This window comes from Calcarisporiella thermophila (genome assembly GCF_041956535.1).
Source record: "Calcarisporiella thermophila strain CBS 279.70 unplaced genomic scaffold VTP21scaffold_1, whole genome shotgun sequence".
NCBI classification, from domain to species: domain Eukaryota; kingdom Fungi; phylum Calcarisporiellomycota; class Calcarisporiellomycetes; order Calcarisporiellales; family Calcarisporiellaceae; genus Calcarisporiella; species Calcarisporiella thermophila.
In genome coordinates this window covers 65,746-79,053 of record NW_027192191.1, presented here as the reverse complement: position 1 = coordinate 79,053, position 13,308 = coordinate 65,746, and the positions used below count along the sequence as shown (strand labels likewise).

General features: G+C 49.9%; 6 protein-coding genes across 6 annotated transcripts; 2 read left to right on the top strand and 4 right to left on the bottom strand.

The window, feature by feature from the left end:
- Positions 1-102: 102 nt before the first annotated feature.
- VTP21DRAFT_33 (uncharacterized protein) lies at positions 103-919 on the bottom strand (the record flags this gene model as incomplete). Its single annotated transcript, XM_069393587.1, has 4 exons — positions 103-156; positions 260-547; positions 701-838; positions 914-919. 4 exons carry the CDS (start codon positions 917-919, stop codon positions 103-105), a joined length of 486 nt encoding a protein of 161 aa, XP_069256412.1.
- A 325-nt stretch (positions 920-1,244) lies between these two features.
- VTP21DRAFT_32 (uncharacterized protein) lies at positions 1,245-3,626 on the bottom strand (the record flags this gene model as incomplete). The annotated part of the gene is made up of 8 exons (XM_069393476.1): positions 1,245-1,616; positions 1,695-1,836; positions 1,915-2,386; positions 2,483-2,797; positions 2,861-2,933; positions 2,999-3,145; positions 3,232-3,354; positions 3,426-3,626. 8 exons carry the CDS (start codon positions 3,624-3,626, stop codon positions 1,245-1,247), a joined length of 1,845 nt encoding a protein of 614 aa, XP_069256411.1.
- Positions 3,627-5,171: 1,545 nt separating this feature from the next.
- On the top strand, positions 5,172-6,727 carry VTP21DRAFT_31 (uncharacterized protein; the record flags this gene model as incomplete). Its single annotated transcript, XM_069393365.1, has 5 exons — positions 5,172-5,259; positions 5,338-5,558; positions 5,626-5,674; positions 5,739-6,047; positions 6,150-6,727. The coding sequence occupies 5 exons, from the start codon at positions 5,172-5,174 to the stop codon at positions 6,725-6,727; spliced, it is 1,245 nt and encodes a 414-aa protein (XP_069256410.1).
- Positions 6,728-6,986: 259 nt separating this feature from the next.
- VTP21DRAFT_30 (uncharacterized protein) lies at positions 6,987-7,852 on the top strand (the record flags this gene model as incomplete). Its single annotated transcript, XM_069393254.1, has 4 exons — positions 6,987-7,072; positions 7,146-7,305; positions 7,388-7,692; positions 7,753-7,852. 4 exons carry the CDS (start codon positions 6,987-6,989, stop codon positions 7,850-7,852), a joined length of 651 nt encoding a protein of 216 aa, XP_069256409.1.
- A 287-nt stretch (positions 7,853-8,139) lies between these two features.
- On the bottom strand, positions 8,140-10,545 carry VTP21DRAFT_29 (uncharacterized protein; the record flags this gene model as incomplete). The annotated part of the gene is made up of 7 exons (XM_069393142.1): positions 8,140-8,553; positions 8,617-8,810; positions 8,869-9,358; positions 9,427-9,793; positions 9,866-10,102; positions 10,178-10,301; positions 10,389-10,545. 7 exons carry the CDS (start codon positions 10,543-10,545, stop codon positions 8,140-8,142), a joined length of 1,983 nt encoding a protein of 660 aa, XP_069256408.1.
- A 266-nt stretch (positions 10,546-10,811) lies between these two features.
- VTP21DRAFT_28 (uncharacterized protein) lies at positions 10,812-12,954 on the bottom strand (the record flags this gene model as incomplete). Its single annotated transcript, XM_069393031.1, has 3 exons — positions 10,812-12,482; positions 12,567-12,716; positions 12,805-12,954. The coding sequence occupies 3 exons, from the start codon at positions 12,952-12,954 to the stop codon at positions 10,812-10,814; spliced, it is 1,971 nt and encodes a 656-aa protein (XP_069256407.1).
- Positions 12,955-13,308: the final 354 nt, after the last annotated feature.

Here is a 13,308-nt window from a genome sequence, read left to right as displayed (position 1 = left end):
CCCGTGACTATTTAGTGTATCTCGCAATTTAATATCCATTGTTCGTGTGTTTCTGATTTCACATGTGTTTATTAGTAAAGTAAGTAGGGAGTGGTTTTCCTGTCATGCAATGACAAACTTGGCCTCGATTTCGCTCACCCCTACCGGGTTATTGGCCTGGAGAAGAGAGGGGAAAATAGGAGGATAGAAGAGCCGGAGTGAGTACACTTGCATATTCGTGGCATTCCACTCCTGCCACCCACTAATAAATAGGATGTACCTTGTCGTCGTAGTCGACCCACTCCCCTTCGCTCAGATCGACCTCGAAAGGGGTCCCGCTCTCGACGCCTTTGGCGGTCCAGCCATCACGAGGCTCGAACCCAACAAACTCGAGGCCTCGACACTCTATCACCACCACGGGGGAAAACTGGCCGCTATGGTCGGCGGTGTAGGGCCGAACGAGGGGCTTACTGGTGGTGTCGAACGAGGCACTCGATTGGCGCGAGCAAAACTTGCACTTCATGACAAAGTTAGCGGTTCCGCGCGATCCCTGGATCTCATGTTCCTCCTAAAAATCCCATTTCAGTCTATGGTTGCATTTGGAATTAAAGAGCAATAAACAAACAGGGAGGAAGGTGGAGGTGGGGGGGAGGGGAGGGGAGAGGGAGGAAGAGAGAGAGGCAAAAGTTTATGAACGAGGAGAGAAGCAGAAGCAACCTACATTTATGTTCATAGTAATGACATTTGGATTCTCCTCATTGCAGTGGTTGCACCGCACGCGCAAGTGGAAGTCGTGGTCCAGATTGGGCTGGAGGTCGGTGAGGTTTTCGAGCTCAGCCTTAATTTGCAGCGCGAGTTTCTAGAGCACACAAATGGAGATGCCGGGAGTATAGAGCTTGAGCATTAGGGTCACCGGAGGGATGGGTTTGCTTACCACCATGATGCGTGTTGGACGGCAATGTTCTCAGTACAATAAAGACCACCATTCCCTAGGCGCGTCCATTCATATTTCTATCTGTGGCTTAGTGTGACTGTGTTGCCCTCGTTCATTATTATTGCAGTTCGGCCCGCGCCTTGTTGCCCTTATAAAAATAAACGGTGGTTTTATTATTCATAGCCCTATACATAGAATTCCAGGGCGTATTTCATAGTCCGGGAAACACATGCATGTCTTTTGTACAAATAGGGGGAAAACAAATAGGGAGAAAAGCTGTATGTCGAGGAGTATATACATAGATACACGGTATAAACCGCTGCGGTCACGGCTATCCGCTCTTGGACGCCAAGATCTCCAGGATCGCCGGGACAGGTAGGCCCCACCGCCTCATCTCATTGGCAACATGTCTGCAGCAATTAGACAGCGTCCGCAACAGTGCGGAGCGCATCCACTCGTAGAGGGCATGGACTTCGAGCGAAGAAGTGTCCAGTAAGGAGAGTTTCGGAGTTGGCGATGCCAAGGGGGATTCTCGTTCCACTCGCATCTCCTGCTTGAAATTTGGAGAGTTCATGTTTTTCTTCTGCTCATTCAGGTCAAAAGAGAACGTCGACTCCTGAGAACTCGGCAGGCGAGACGGCTCTGCTTCCTTCGGGGCCTTCTTTGTCTTTAGCTCGACTGGAGGCGCTTTGGATTTGCCATCCTATGAGAGACGAAGGGTGGCAAGTTAGTCAAGCAAAAAAGACAAGAGTTTACACTTCTTGGAATCGCATCTTCCTACCCATTTCCAAATTTCTTGCATGTGCATTTGGTACATCCATTTGAATTTTTCAATGGCTTGCAGGCTCTCCGACACCCGGTTAAATGTGTTAAAGAGCGCTACAATTTCGCTGCGCTGTAGGAGGTTATTGTTGGAGCTGAGGCTGGAAATGGGCCATGAGAGGCGGATTAGAAAATTGGTCAGCGAGGGAGCTGGATACACAACCCAAGAGTACACTTACTCAATCCCATCCTGATCAAACGAAAACAAAATCTTCAGCGCTGTGCCGATGCCCACCGTTTGCAATTTTCCCCACAGTTGACACTTCTCGCACCCAATGCAGTCCATGATCCGACTCACGTTTCGGAAACGAAGCTTAAACTCTTCTTTGAGTAAGGCGGACGGCCCAACAAACATTTGCGTCTCGTCAAACAGCGGTGGATATCTTTGCATCAGGATGACGATTTCATCTACCATCTTCTGGACGTAAGAGTCCTCGACGTCGTCTCCGGTGCAAAATTTGTATTGGTGCAGGAAGTTGCCGAGTTTTGTGAGAGCGCGCAGTATGACCGCATAGTTGAAGTAGACATTCTGGATACGCTCGGGATAGGACCCAACCTTGGTCATAAAACAGTCAAGATTAGGCCCCCATTCACCCGTGGTCTGGTTCAAATACTCTTTGCAAATGTGCGTGGATATTGAGGAATGCATTCCTGGATCAGATCCCCCCCCCAAAAAAAATACACAGAGAAATTGGGTCAGCGTGGATTATCGATTAGCAACGGGCAAATAATGCATAGCCCGCTTACCTGATATCAAGCGATAGTACACCTTCTTTTCGAGGCACACCTCCTCTTCGGACTCCGTGTGCTCTGCCATATTCATTAGCAGCGCAGTGAAGTCAGTTTGCTTACTTATGGCCGGGGCAAATATGTTCTGCTTCGCTCCAAAGGGTTGCTGCTTAGCACTCTGCTGGCTAAGCACGGAAGCGAGATGCTTGCCGGAGGGACGCACGAGGTTGAAGCAATTTTCTTCATAGATGGCTCGCCACACGCGGACGGACGGCTCCCCATTGTAGCCGGTGAACCGCTCCGGATTCTCGAGTAGGTTTACGTAGGCACCCTCTGTTGACTCAAAGGGTTGAAATCATCCACGAATGTTGTATATATACACCTAGGAAATCTCACCTTGATCTGCCTCATCTTCTACAACACAAAAATCCAAGTTCGAACACGGGCAGTCTTTGAACGGCTCGAAATTCTAAGCCGGTCCCCAAAATAGTTAATCATCAGCATATTAAGACGCCAGTGTTAGCAAAAGCATACATTTCCCGCTGGGCTCGGTCTTAGTTTTCCCAGCCATTCGCTCCTCCATACTTTTGGTATATGGCTTTCGTCGACGGTGGAGACACTACAATCTCTGTTGGTGCATCCCAGCCCGGTCCAGAAAGGACATTCGCGATAAAGATTAACCTATATCGGCAAGCGGAAAAACAAATCGTGGTTAGAAACACTTTGCAAATTCCATCCATTAGCATTACTTCAGTATGGAATTATACTTTATAGTACTTGAAAAATCGTGTTCTCACAAGGTCATTGAGCCTCCAGTTCAGATCCGCATTGATTTGCTCAATTTTCTCATAATCGAGATCCATACTTGACTTGGCCGTAATTCCAAAGGGCTATATGAAATGGGCGGCAGCCGCAATCATGTTAAGTTTGGATTCAATACAACCTATCCCAGATTATTTACATCGCAATAATGGGCTTGTTTGAAATCGGTCTCCAATCCCGGCTTTGCGAAATTTAAACAGTGCTGCCGAGAAAACACTTTAGAGGGTGCAGCCGTCTCAGACGCCTGGCTAGAAGAGAGAAGGGCATGAAGCGAAGGATTCAGAAGGCACGAGAAAAGGAAGAGGCAAAGGAAAACATTGCAGCGCGACTCTGACGACATGATCAAGATCTCGTGTGGTATTTTCGAGAGGTGAGAAAAGTTAAAAATAAATAGCAAGAGCAAAAAATAAATAGGTAGATTTCGGGAAAATAACACATTGAAGGATTTAGCCAAGTGGGAATTTAATATGGATCGTATGATCGAGAAAATCTTGGCTGAAACGCTTGGAGCTCCGAGAGGTTAAAGCCCTTCGAGCAAGACTCGATTGTACTTGCTGTAGCTCGACTCTTTATAGCCCCATTACCAAGCAGATATTTAAATAAGCGAACCAAAGGACCGGTAAAAGTCAAGAATAATTTTTGGCTGAGATTGTATCGCCACACCATTTGCCACCGTGCATTGGAAGAGCAAAAAAAATTGAACCCCAGGCATGGGCTCTGGTTTTGGTCATGTAGCAACTATTTATAGTGGGGCTGCGCTGTTAAGAGCCCCCCCAACACCTGGATGCGCCAAAAGGCCTTTTTTCGTCGCCTTCTGAAAACAATCCGTGCATGTTATAATGGTCATGGCCCTGTATTTTCCGGCTTTGACACCGCGATCATATTATTATCCCACATTTAATATAGCCACGATATTAGCCAGTAATTTTCAATTTTAATTGTCATCATTATAGCAGAAATTCGGAAGAGAGCCCCATCACAAAAACAAAAGCAACAGGCATAAATGCATGAAGGATAAACACACATCGGCTTTTATAGAAGGGTTTAGGCCCTCACTATGATCCATAAAATCTCTTTTATCTTGGAGATCGATCCAGAAGTTAAGTCAAGCCAACTTGTTGGATCCATCCAAAGGTAAATGAGGACATTAGGTTATTTAGTAGCATTTTTATCTTGGAACGAAGCTTGCAGCGATTTATCCAGAAATGTCGTGAAAGGATGGCTTAGGCTAACGCACTCTAGTGGATTCTAATCTCAATTGTATCGCAAAAGTCTACCATGATTAGCGCAGCATGAGGAGAAATCCTCTTCAATCGCCTATTGCTGACGCTTCTAGAAAGCCAGCATCCTATATAGCCCGAATTGAAATGGCTTCTTTTGCTGCTTTAGAGAATTTAGAAGAGCTTTCATCGGAAATTAATTAATGGCAATATAATTGGCGCCTAGGCTCCTTAATGGACCGGCCGTTTACCGCATTTCCATGCTACATGCTCTCAGTCTAGGCGCTGATAAGGATGTCTACTCCGCTGATCTTAGAGGAGGAGGCCCTCGGAGAGAGCACGGCCCAGGAATCCGTAGCCGGCAGAGAAGGGGCACCCGATGTGGGCCGGGTTCCGATTAGAAAACGAAGCGGCCTCTAAATGAAATGGGCCTCTCTTAATATGGGCAACCCTGTGCTGCCGATCGGTTTCCTGATCCAAGGGGAAAGTGGCCCAAAAATTGTTGCCAATGGCCTCCCATTGGGCATTCGAATCTTCCCTCGTGAGAGCAAGTCACGGATTGTGAAGGAGCTGTTGCCGCCCTTTTTGTTCTCTGGCCCATTAAACTTTCGATCTAATCCTCCCTTCAAGCTACTGCTACTATTCCTCTTAGAGATCCATGAACAATGGCCGATGCAAGTCAAGCCGCGATCAACTGGCTAGAGGTGGTGGAACGGACAACCGCCGCATCTCTGACCAAGCTCATTTCCAAACGTGTGGCTCTTAGATTTTTTTTTTTTTGCAACCCCACAGAAGGGGACTTTAATTAATCTCCTCTTTTTTCTCACTTAGTTCAACAGCGGATAAATCACCAAAATGACGCCGACAATTTTATCCCACGCAACACTCACCGCCTCGCGGGCCACCTGGCATGCATCGCGTATCAGCTCAATAATGCGCGTATGGGACAAACATCCCGTGAATGCTGTGAAGCGGGGCGAAGAGAAGTTGATGCACGAATGGACGAAGTGGTGGGGATGATGTTTGCGAGTTCTGATTTGGGGATTATCTACGTGAGCATTGCCTTGTGTTCTGCAATGGCTGACTCTTGATTAACGAGGCTTTTCTTCCATGCATTAGCGAGAACTAATAAGTGTTGAGAACAAGGCCGTGGAGTTAATGGCATTGGGTGATTAATTCTTTCATCTCGACCATGGGTCAGAATGATAAGCTGGAGCCTCTTGTTTGAATAGATACTTTTCATGAAGAAGAAGTCAGCCCCCTCCTTAATACGCTCGACACCGTGGCGGACAGCCTAGAGCGATGCATCGAGACGGTCGCTACGTTCAGCTCTTCTTCATCCATGCTTCCGCGGCAGCCCCGAAGGAGGGCCAACAATCCTCCGCCGGACCTGGCGATTGTGCGCGCAAAACTCCATGAGTGCTATCGAAAGGTTTGGATGTTGGTGTACGAGAAGAGCGGCCAAATCCACCCGCAGCTGCTAGTGGACCACAACGAGTTGATTGAGATTCGGCGATTTCTGGATGAAATGAAGCTAGAACGTGGGTCTAACAGATTTGCGATGGCGTATTTTGGATGAGAATGCTTACGTGCAAGATGCACTTCTCCCCATCCTTTCCTTTTCTCCCTCCTCCACTTAATAGCATCACGAATCAAGCTCAAGGAGCTCAACCAAACCCAGTCCCGGCTGGATGCAATCAACGCTAAACGTCGTCGAGACGGCTCGTTTGTTGACGAAAACAATGTGCCCTTGCGAGGGCAACATGTTGTGGTCGAGCTTTTGGACAATAACATGAGAAACCTCGTGGAGCTTGGGGCTCCTTTCGACGTCATCGGCCCCTCCCGCACGCTGTGTACGCAGCTACTCGACATGCGAGCACGTCTCGAACAGGCCTACGCGGCGCCCACCCCCCCGGACCTCTACACCGTACACGGTTGGCAGCAAGAGCTGGACAAAATTGATGCGCAGAGGCGCGACCCGCTCTTCATCATTCTCATTGATGACGGCGGAAGATTGGTGCCTGAGGGCCTCGGGATCATGTACGCGCTCACGTTGCAATGTTACCGGCTCATCTTTTTACTCCTGGCCTTGGCCGAGGAGGACGAGGAGAGTCTCTGGAGAGCCGTTGATAAGGTTGCCGTGGCCGAAAAACAGAAGGCGGCCGAGGAGGAGATGACCACGGTTCCGGGGAATCGAAGGAAGAGTATGTATGTTGCTTGAGCTCGGCCCTCTCCCCTTCCCCGTCCCTTTTCAGACACTTTTGTTGCGATGTTGGGGGACGGATTCCTTGTCAATAAATTATTTATGCACCAAGGGCTTGGCTTTCCATTCTTGTGACTTCGAGGGCCCAAGCGAGGCCACTTTCGCGTGAGATTTTTGTTCGTGTCAGTCGAAACAATTTTATATCTTATTTTTTTTTTTCTCTTATTTTATCGGTCGGAACAATTCTCGAGATAAATTAATTCACAAACTCTTCAACATGGCTATGATTCAATTCGAAAATTTCCATGGATTCCTGGTGGGCGAGGAAAATAGCCAACGAGGCTTGATTGTCATTCAAGAATGGTATTTATTCAGACCCCCCGATATTAATTGACCATGGTCACCTCCCCCATTAACCTCGCGCCCTTTTTTCAAGGTGGGGCCTCAACGACCACATCAAGGATCTCACTACTCGTTTCTCAGAACAGGGCTTCCTCTGCATTGCACCCGATCTCTACTATGGAAAAACGGCCACCCAGGAAGATGAAGCAGGCCATTTAATGAACAACCTGGATTGGGAGGATGCTATTAAGATGGTAAGCGCGCCTTCCCCTGCTTATTTAGAGTGGCTTCACGCAGACTCATTGCATTTGGATGCGCATTGTGTCCATTCAATAGGTTGGCGCCGCTGCTCGCCACCTCAAATCCAAGGGGGTCAAAAGTGTCGGTGTCACGGGCTTCTGCATGGGAGGGGCCATGTCCCTTGCCTCGGCGGTGCGAGTCCCAGAAGTGGCCGCCGCCAGCGTGTTCTATGGCATCCCCCCTTCGAGCATTGTCGACGTGACAAAGCCCCGCGTCCCTGTGCAGTTCCACTTTGGCGTCAACGACACCTATGTGGGATTCTCCGACCTCAAGACGGCAAAGAAGTTGCAGGAGAGCCTGAAGGACCACCCCACCGAGTTCCATTATTATGAGGGCACCGGGTAAGCCATTCGTGTCCTATCCTTCCAATACCATGTAACCTCATCCGACACAATTCATAGCCACGCGTTCATGAACAAGACACGCCCCCAGGTTTACAACGAGGAGGCCTCGAAGATTGCATTCCAGCGTACGGTTGATTTCTTCAAGAAGCATCTTTAAAAACAGCATTCCATAGTTTCCAACGTCATGGTTTCCATCTCAACTCTGATAGTCGCTTAATTAATAAAGCCAAAAAATAAAATTGGATTATCCCGTGAATTTCATGCAAACTTAGATAGAGCATGTTCCTATGCCCCGAATCAAGAATGCCCCATTGCCCATGGAACAATGGAATAAAAAGAGGCTACAAACGCTAGGCGACGCTAATACTTTGCCAAAGAAATCTTTTTAATCTCTATTAAACGCCCCTGCAAACCAGATGGAAAGCAACGGGATCGGTCTCTTGTTTATTTGGAATGCGTTAAATTCAAGCCAATCTCCTTCACCCTTTTAACAAGGAGCTCGTCTATCCTTTCAACCCCGCTGCGGACGCTCTCCAGTATCATTGCCTGGAGTTGAGCGCAAGCAGCAATGTCCTCTTCCCGCAATCCCTTCTCCTGTTGGATACGCTGCACAAGTTTGGGAACAAACTTGCCCGAGGCGTGCACTATTCCGTGGTGCGGAAGCGCTGTCTGGCACAGGAGCAGAAGCGTTAAGTGGAGAGTGAGAGCAGGAGAGGTGGAGTTTCGAAGCTGTGAATGTAATGAGGCGTGGTAGTCAGAGAGAATGGCATGCTCAATACCATCATCGAGCGGGCGGAGTTGAACCCCCTCGAAGTGGGAGCATGCTTCTTCGAAATAGCTCAGGAAGTCGGCGGCCATCTAGGAGAAGATCCATTCAAGTTGAGGCGAAGAGGGGCGAAATGATGCTACTGTGAAACTTGCCTTTCCATTCGAGGCGACGTCCGCGAGCTTGAGAATCCGATCTCGACAGGCATGAGGCAATCGTGGAAGCGTATCCGTTCCCTTGGTACCCTCTGCGCCATGCCATCGTTTTTGCTGAGCAGAAACGATATCCGTTAGCTCGCTCGCTCGCGTCCGCAATAAATGTTTCTCAAGGTTTGTGCGCGTGGTATTGTCTAAAGGGGGCGATAGGGTTGAGCAAATTGGCAACGGGTAGGGGTAGATCAACTTTACCAAATAGGCTGAGAGCTCGGGTACAGAGTAGAAAGGTATGGTAGGCTCTATTGATGACATCGTTCATCTCGCTCTGCTTATTTTGCTCATTAGCCTCCTTCTCCTCCGACGGCACCGTAGAGGAGATGAATACGGATTGGGACAAGGCCGAGTACTCTTTTCTCAGCTGTCCCATGATCCGTTTTGCTATTAAGGAGCACACTTTGGCTTCGACGGAGTCGCCTAGGGCTACTTGCAGCTCTCTTGCGACATCGCTCTCCCGCAGTTCTATTCCATCCTCCTCTACCACCGCCTTCTCTTTTGACCGTCTGCCACTTTTGGAATGTATCACCGTGCGCTCGAGGAATGGTCGCAGCCTCTGCACACAATCACGAAGCATGGATTGCGATACTACAAAGGTGCCGAGTACTTCACCATGGCGAGCTAGCGAGGGGATGTGCGAGAGAAGGGCGGGGATCTCGCTCTCTGGAATGACTGGAGGAACAACGCTCTATGTGCTCAAAAATAATGTCAGCCATTTGGCCTCATCAGTTGTCGAAGATCGTTTAAAATCTTTACCAGTAGGTCAATGTAGGAGCCACTTTCCATCTCCGCCTCTATCAGCCCTTCCACTTGCGTCAAAAACTTTGCGCTTACCCCACACTCGCCGACCAAGACCACCTCAGGGAAATGCTCTTGGAGAAATTTCATATCGGCTCCTTGCAAGCTCAGATTCGCTTTGTCCACATATCCGTTCTGCGCAAGCATTTCGCCAATGGTAGCCATCTGTGACTCGATGTAGAAGGAGGGGGTATACAGGATACCGTCCTTGCGCCGCTTCAAAGCTCCCTGTATCTCTCCTTTTTTTAAGAGCGACTCAACCATCTGTTGGAGGGAGCGTGTTGGGACGGGAGGATCCAGATGCATTGATGCGAGAAGTGTAGGCCTAAAGAGGGATAAAAGTGGCTCCTATCTTAGCAAAGCTGAGCTATGTCTAGATGGATGTGGAGATATGTACTTTTTCAACGCGCCCACCGTCTCCCGTAAAGTATCCATCCTTCGTGCCAAGTACTCATTCGTGCATACTACCTCTTTTTCCTCCAGTTGTCCATCTATCTCATTTCCGCGCTCCTCCAGTATTGAGAGCACGATATCGACGGGAAGATGGTGCACAAGACATATATCTCGAACAAACACAAATCCAGATTCAAGGAGCTGAGCATTCAGAGCCGATATCAAGCCATCGAAGTATTCGCTATTTAGCAATCACGTTGAGATGGCCAATGCAAAAGCGAAGCGACATCTTTCATGAAAAACACCGGCAGCCTACCTGGTAATTAAGTCTCCGCGAATCAGTCGCCACCTGTTCGGCAAGGCAAGTTCTTTGATGCGCTTTTCGATACAAGCGAGCTCGATGTTCAGCAGTGATGGTAAATCATGCAAATTAATCCGCTCTGCGATTATAAAATATAGCATTGAACATACATTAAGACTCTTCAACAAATAAAAGGGGGGGGAGGGCAATGAAACAAAATAATCACTTTGATTTTGAACTATTTCGAGAATCTCAAGGTCGAGCTTGGATGCAGTTAAGAATCCAGTCCTGTCCAGCGTTGGAATAAGCTCGGGGACTAGCTGGAGGAGCTGGAGCTTTGTAATGAGTGTGGCACACGCCTTTTCCGAAAGAGCATGGGTCATCTAATGAACTTGCTAAATGGAGACTCCCTTTTGACTCTATGAAATTGAAAATATTCAGAGCCCAAAATGTAAAATCGAGAGCCAGCTCGACGGATATAGCCCCCAAGATTCTCTTATGGAAAGGGGGCACATAGAAAGTGGGCGTCGTGAAAACTTATACCTCGTATTATGGAATATAGAAAGCAAAACATACACATTTTTAACTAGAGAGGAGGCCGCGTGCCCACCCGCTTGCAGTGGTATGAATAAGATACACAGTACGCAGCCTACTTCTTAGTAAGGACGGTTTGCTTAATGTGCTCTACAACCTGCGGGTCAGCCAGGGTTGACACGTCGCCCAACTGATCTCCCTCGCCCGCGGTGATTTTACGGAGAATGCGGCGCATGATCTTGCCCGAGCGCGTCTTGGGCAGGTCGTTTACGATGAAAATGCGCTTGGGGGTGGCAATGGGCCCAATCGACTTGCGCACCTGAGCAACCAACTCTTTGTCCACGTCCGCGTAAGGCTCCTTCTTCAACGTCACAAAACACTGGATCGATTGGCCCGTGACGTCGTCGGGAGCTCCCACCACAGCGGCCTCAGCAACGACGGGATGAAGAATAAGCGCAGACTCGACCTCGGCCGTGGAGAGGCGATGCCCGGCCACATTAATGACGTCGTCCACTCTACCGCGGATCCAGTAGTAGCCATCCTCATCACGGGACGCGCCGTCTCCCGAGAAGTAGTAGCCCGGGTAAACGTGCAGGTAGGTCTTCAGGTAGCGCTCGTGGTCATTGTACACGGTACGGGCCATCGACGGCCAGGGCCGCCTGATGCACAGCACGCCCGTAGCGCATTGGTCGGTGAGCTCGTGGCCAGTATGGGGGTCGAGGATCACGGGCTCGATCCCAAAGAAGGGGAGTGTGGCCGAGCCGGGCTTCATCCGGGTACAGCCTGGCAGCGGCGTGATCACGATGGAGCCCGTCTCGGTTTGCCAATAGGTGTCGACCACGGTGCACCTGCCACGGCCCACATGGTGGTAGTACCACAACCATGCCTCGGGATTGATGGGCTCTCCCACGGTTCCGATGACGCGCAGGGAGGAGAGATCGTGCTTGTCGACCCAGGTGTCGCCCAGCCGCCGCAGGGCACGGATTGCCGTGGGCGCGAGGTAGAGTTGAGTGATGCGATATTTGTCCACCACCGACCAGTATCGGGACGCATCGGGGTAGGTCGGGACCGATTCGAACAGTACCGTGGTGGCGCCCAAGCACAGCGGCCCGTAGACGATGTAGGAATGGCCGGTGACCCACCCGATATCGGCCATGCAGCCGTGGATGTCGCCGTCGTGATAGTCGAACACGTATTTTGTGGTCATGGCGGCGCCAAGGAGATAGCCCGCCGTGGTGTGCAGGACGCCTTTGGGCTTCCCGGTGGATCCGCTGGTGTAGAGCAGATACAGCGGGTCCTCCGCCTGCATGGGGACGGGCGGACACTGGGGGCGATGCTTTTTGACCTCCTCATGCCACCACAAATCCCGGCCCGGGGTGAAGGGGACCGACTCTGCTTTTGTGTGCTTGAACACGATCACATGGTCCACGCAGTCCAGCCCCCTCAATGCCTCATCCACGATTTGCTTCGTGTGGATGACCTTGCCGCCGCGCAGCCCTTGATCCGCCGTGATGATGACCCTGGAGCCGGCGTCGACAACACGTTCCCGCAGAGACTCGGCCGAAAACCCGGCAAACACGACGGAGTGGACCAGGCCAATGCGAGCGCACGCAAGGAACGCAAAGACTGCCTCGGGGATCATCGGCATATAGATAGCAACGGTATCGCCCTTCTTCAGGCCGAGCGATTTGAGCAGGTTTGCAACGCGACATACTTCGCGGAAAAGTTCGCTATAAGTCACAAGGCGCGACTTCTCTGTCTCGTCTGCTTCATGAATGATGGCGATCTGCTCGATTAACAATGTTTATTGCAAGGCAACAGTTACATTAAATGGTTGCAGTGGACTCAGGGATGTTGCTTGAAAAAATACCTTATTGGGGTGGGCAATAGCATGCCTATCAACACAGTTGTAGGCGACATTCAGTTCCCCCTCCTGAAACCACGCGACATCCCCATGGTCAAAGCCTCCTGACACGATCGTCTTGAAAGGCTTGCTCCACGTCAATATTTCGGTAGCCATCTAGCGTGGGGAGGCGGAGAGGAAAATAGAAAATGACGGGGTCGATTATATGCTTCTTCTCCTTTCACGCATATTAAAGTGTATTTACCCTGGACCAGAACTGCTCTGGTTTCTCAAGACTCTCGCGATAAAGTTGGCTGTACTTCTCAATCGAATCGACGTGTGGGGTTGGGCATTGTGTGCGATCGAGGAGGCGCGCGGGCACTTCGAAGAGCTGTTCCGCGTCGGCAGTAGACATGATGCAGCGGCTTGGTGAGATTGCAAGAAGATTGGGAAAGGGAGAGAAAATCCAATGGGATGGATGGAGAATTGGACGATCAAGTGTCCTGAGAGGAACTGTGAAACTGGATCAACTAATTTATATTTTATTTGGCTTATATTGTAACACTCGTTTTGCCAAATAAGCCGATGCTCACGCGTCGTTTCAGGTATTGAGACAAGCTTAATTTAAAAATCTGCCAGGCACAAAGCCCTAACCTAGTCGCTCTGCGATGCTTCCTAGCACGCAGTAGGGCTGGGCCGCAGGGTGCGCGGATGCAGTTCAGGCCGACCAAGCCGGCTGCGAAGCTGATGCGCACACGGCCCAGTCTGA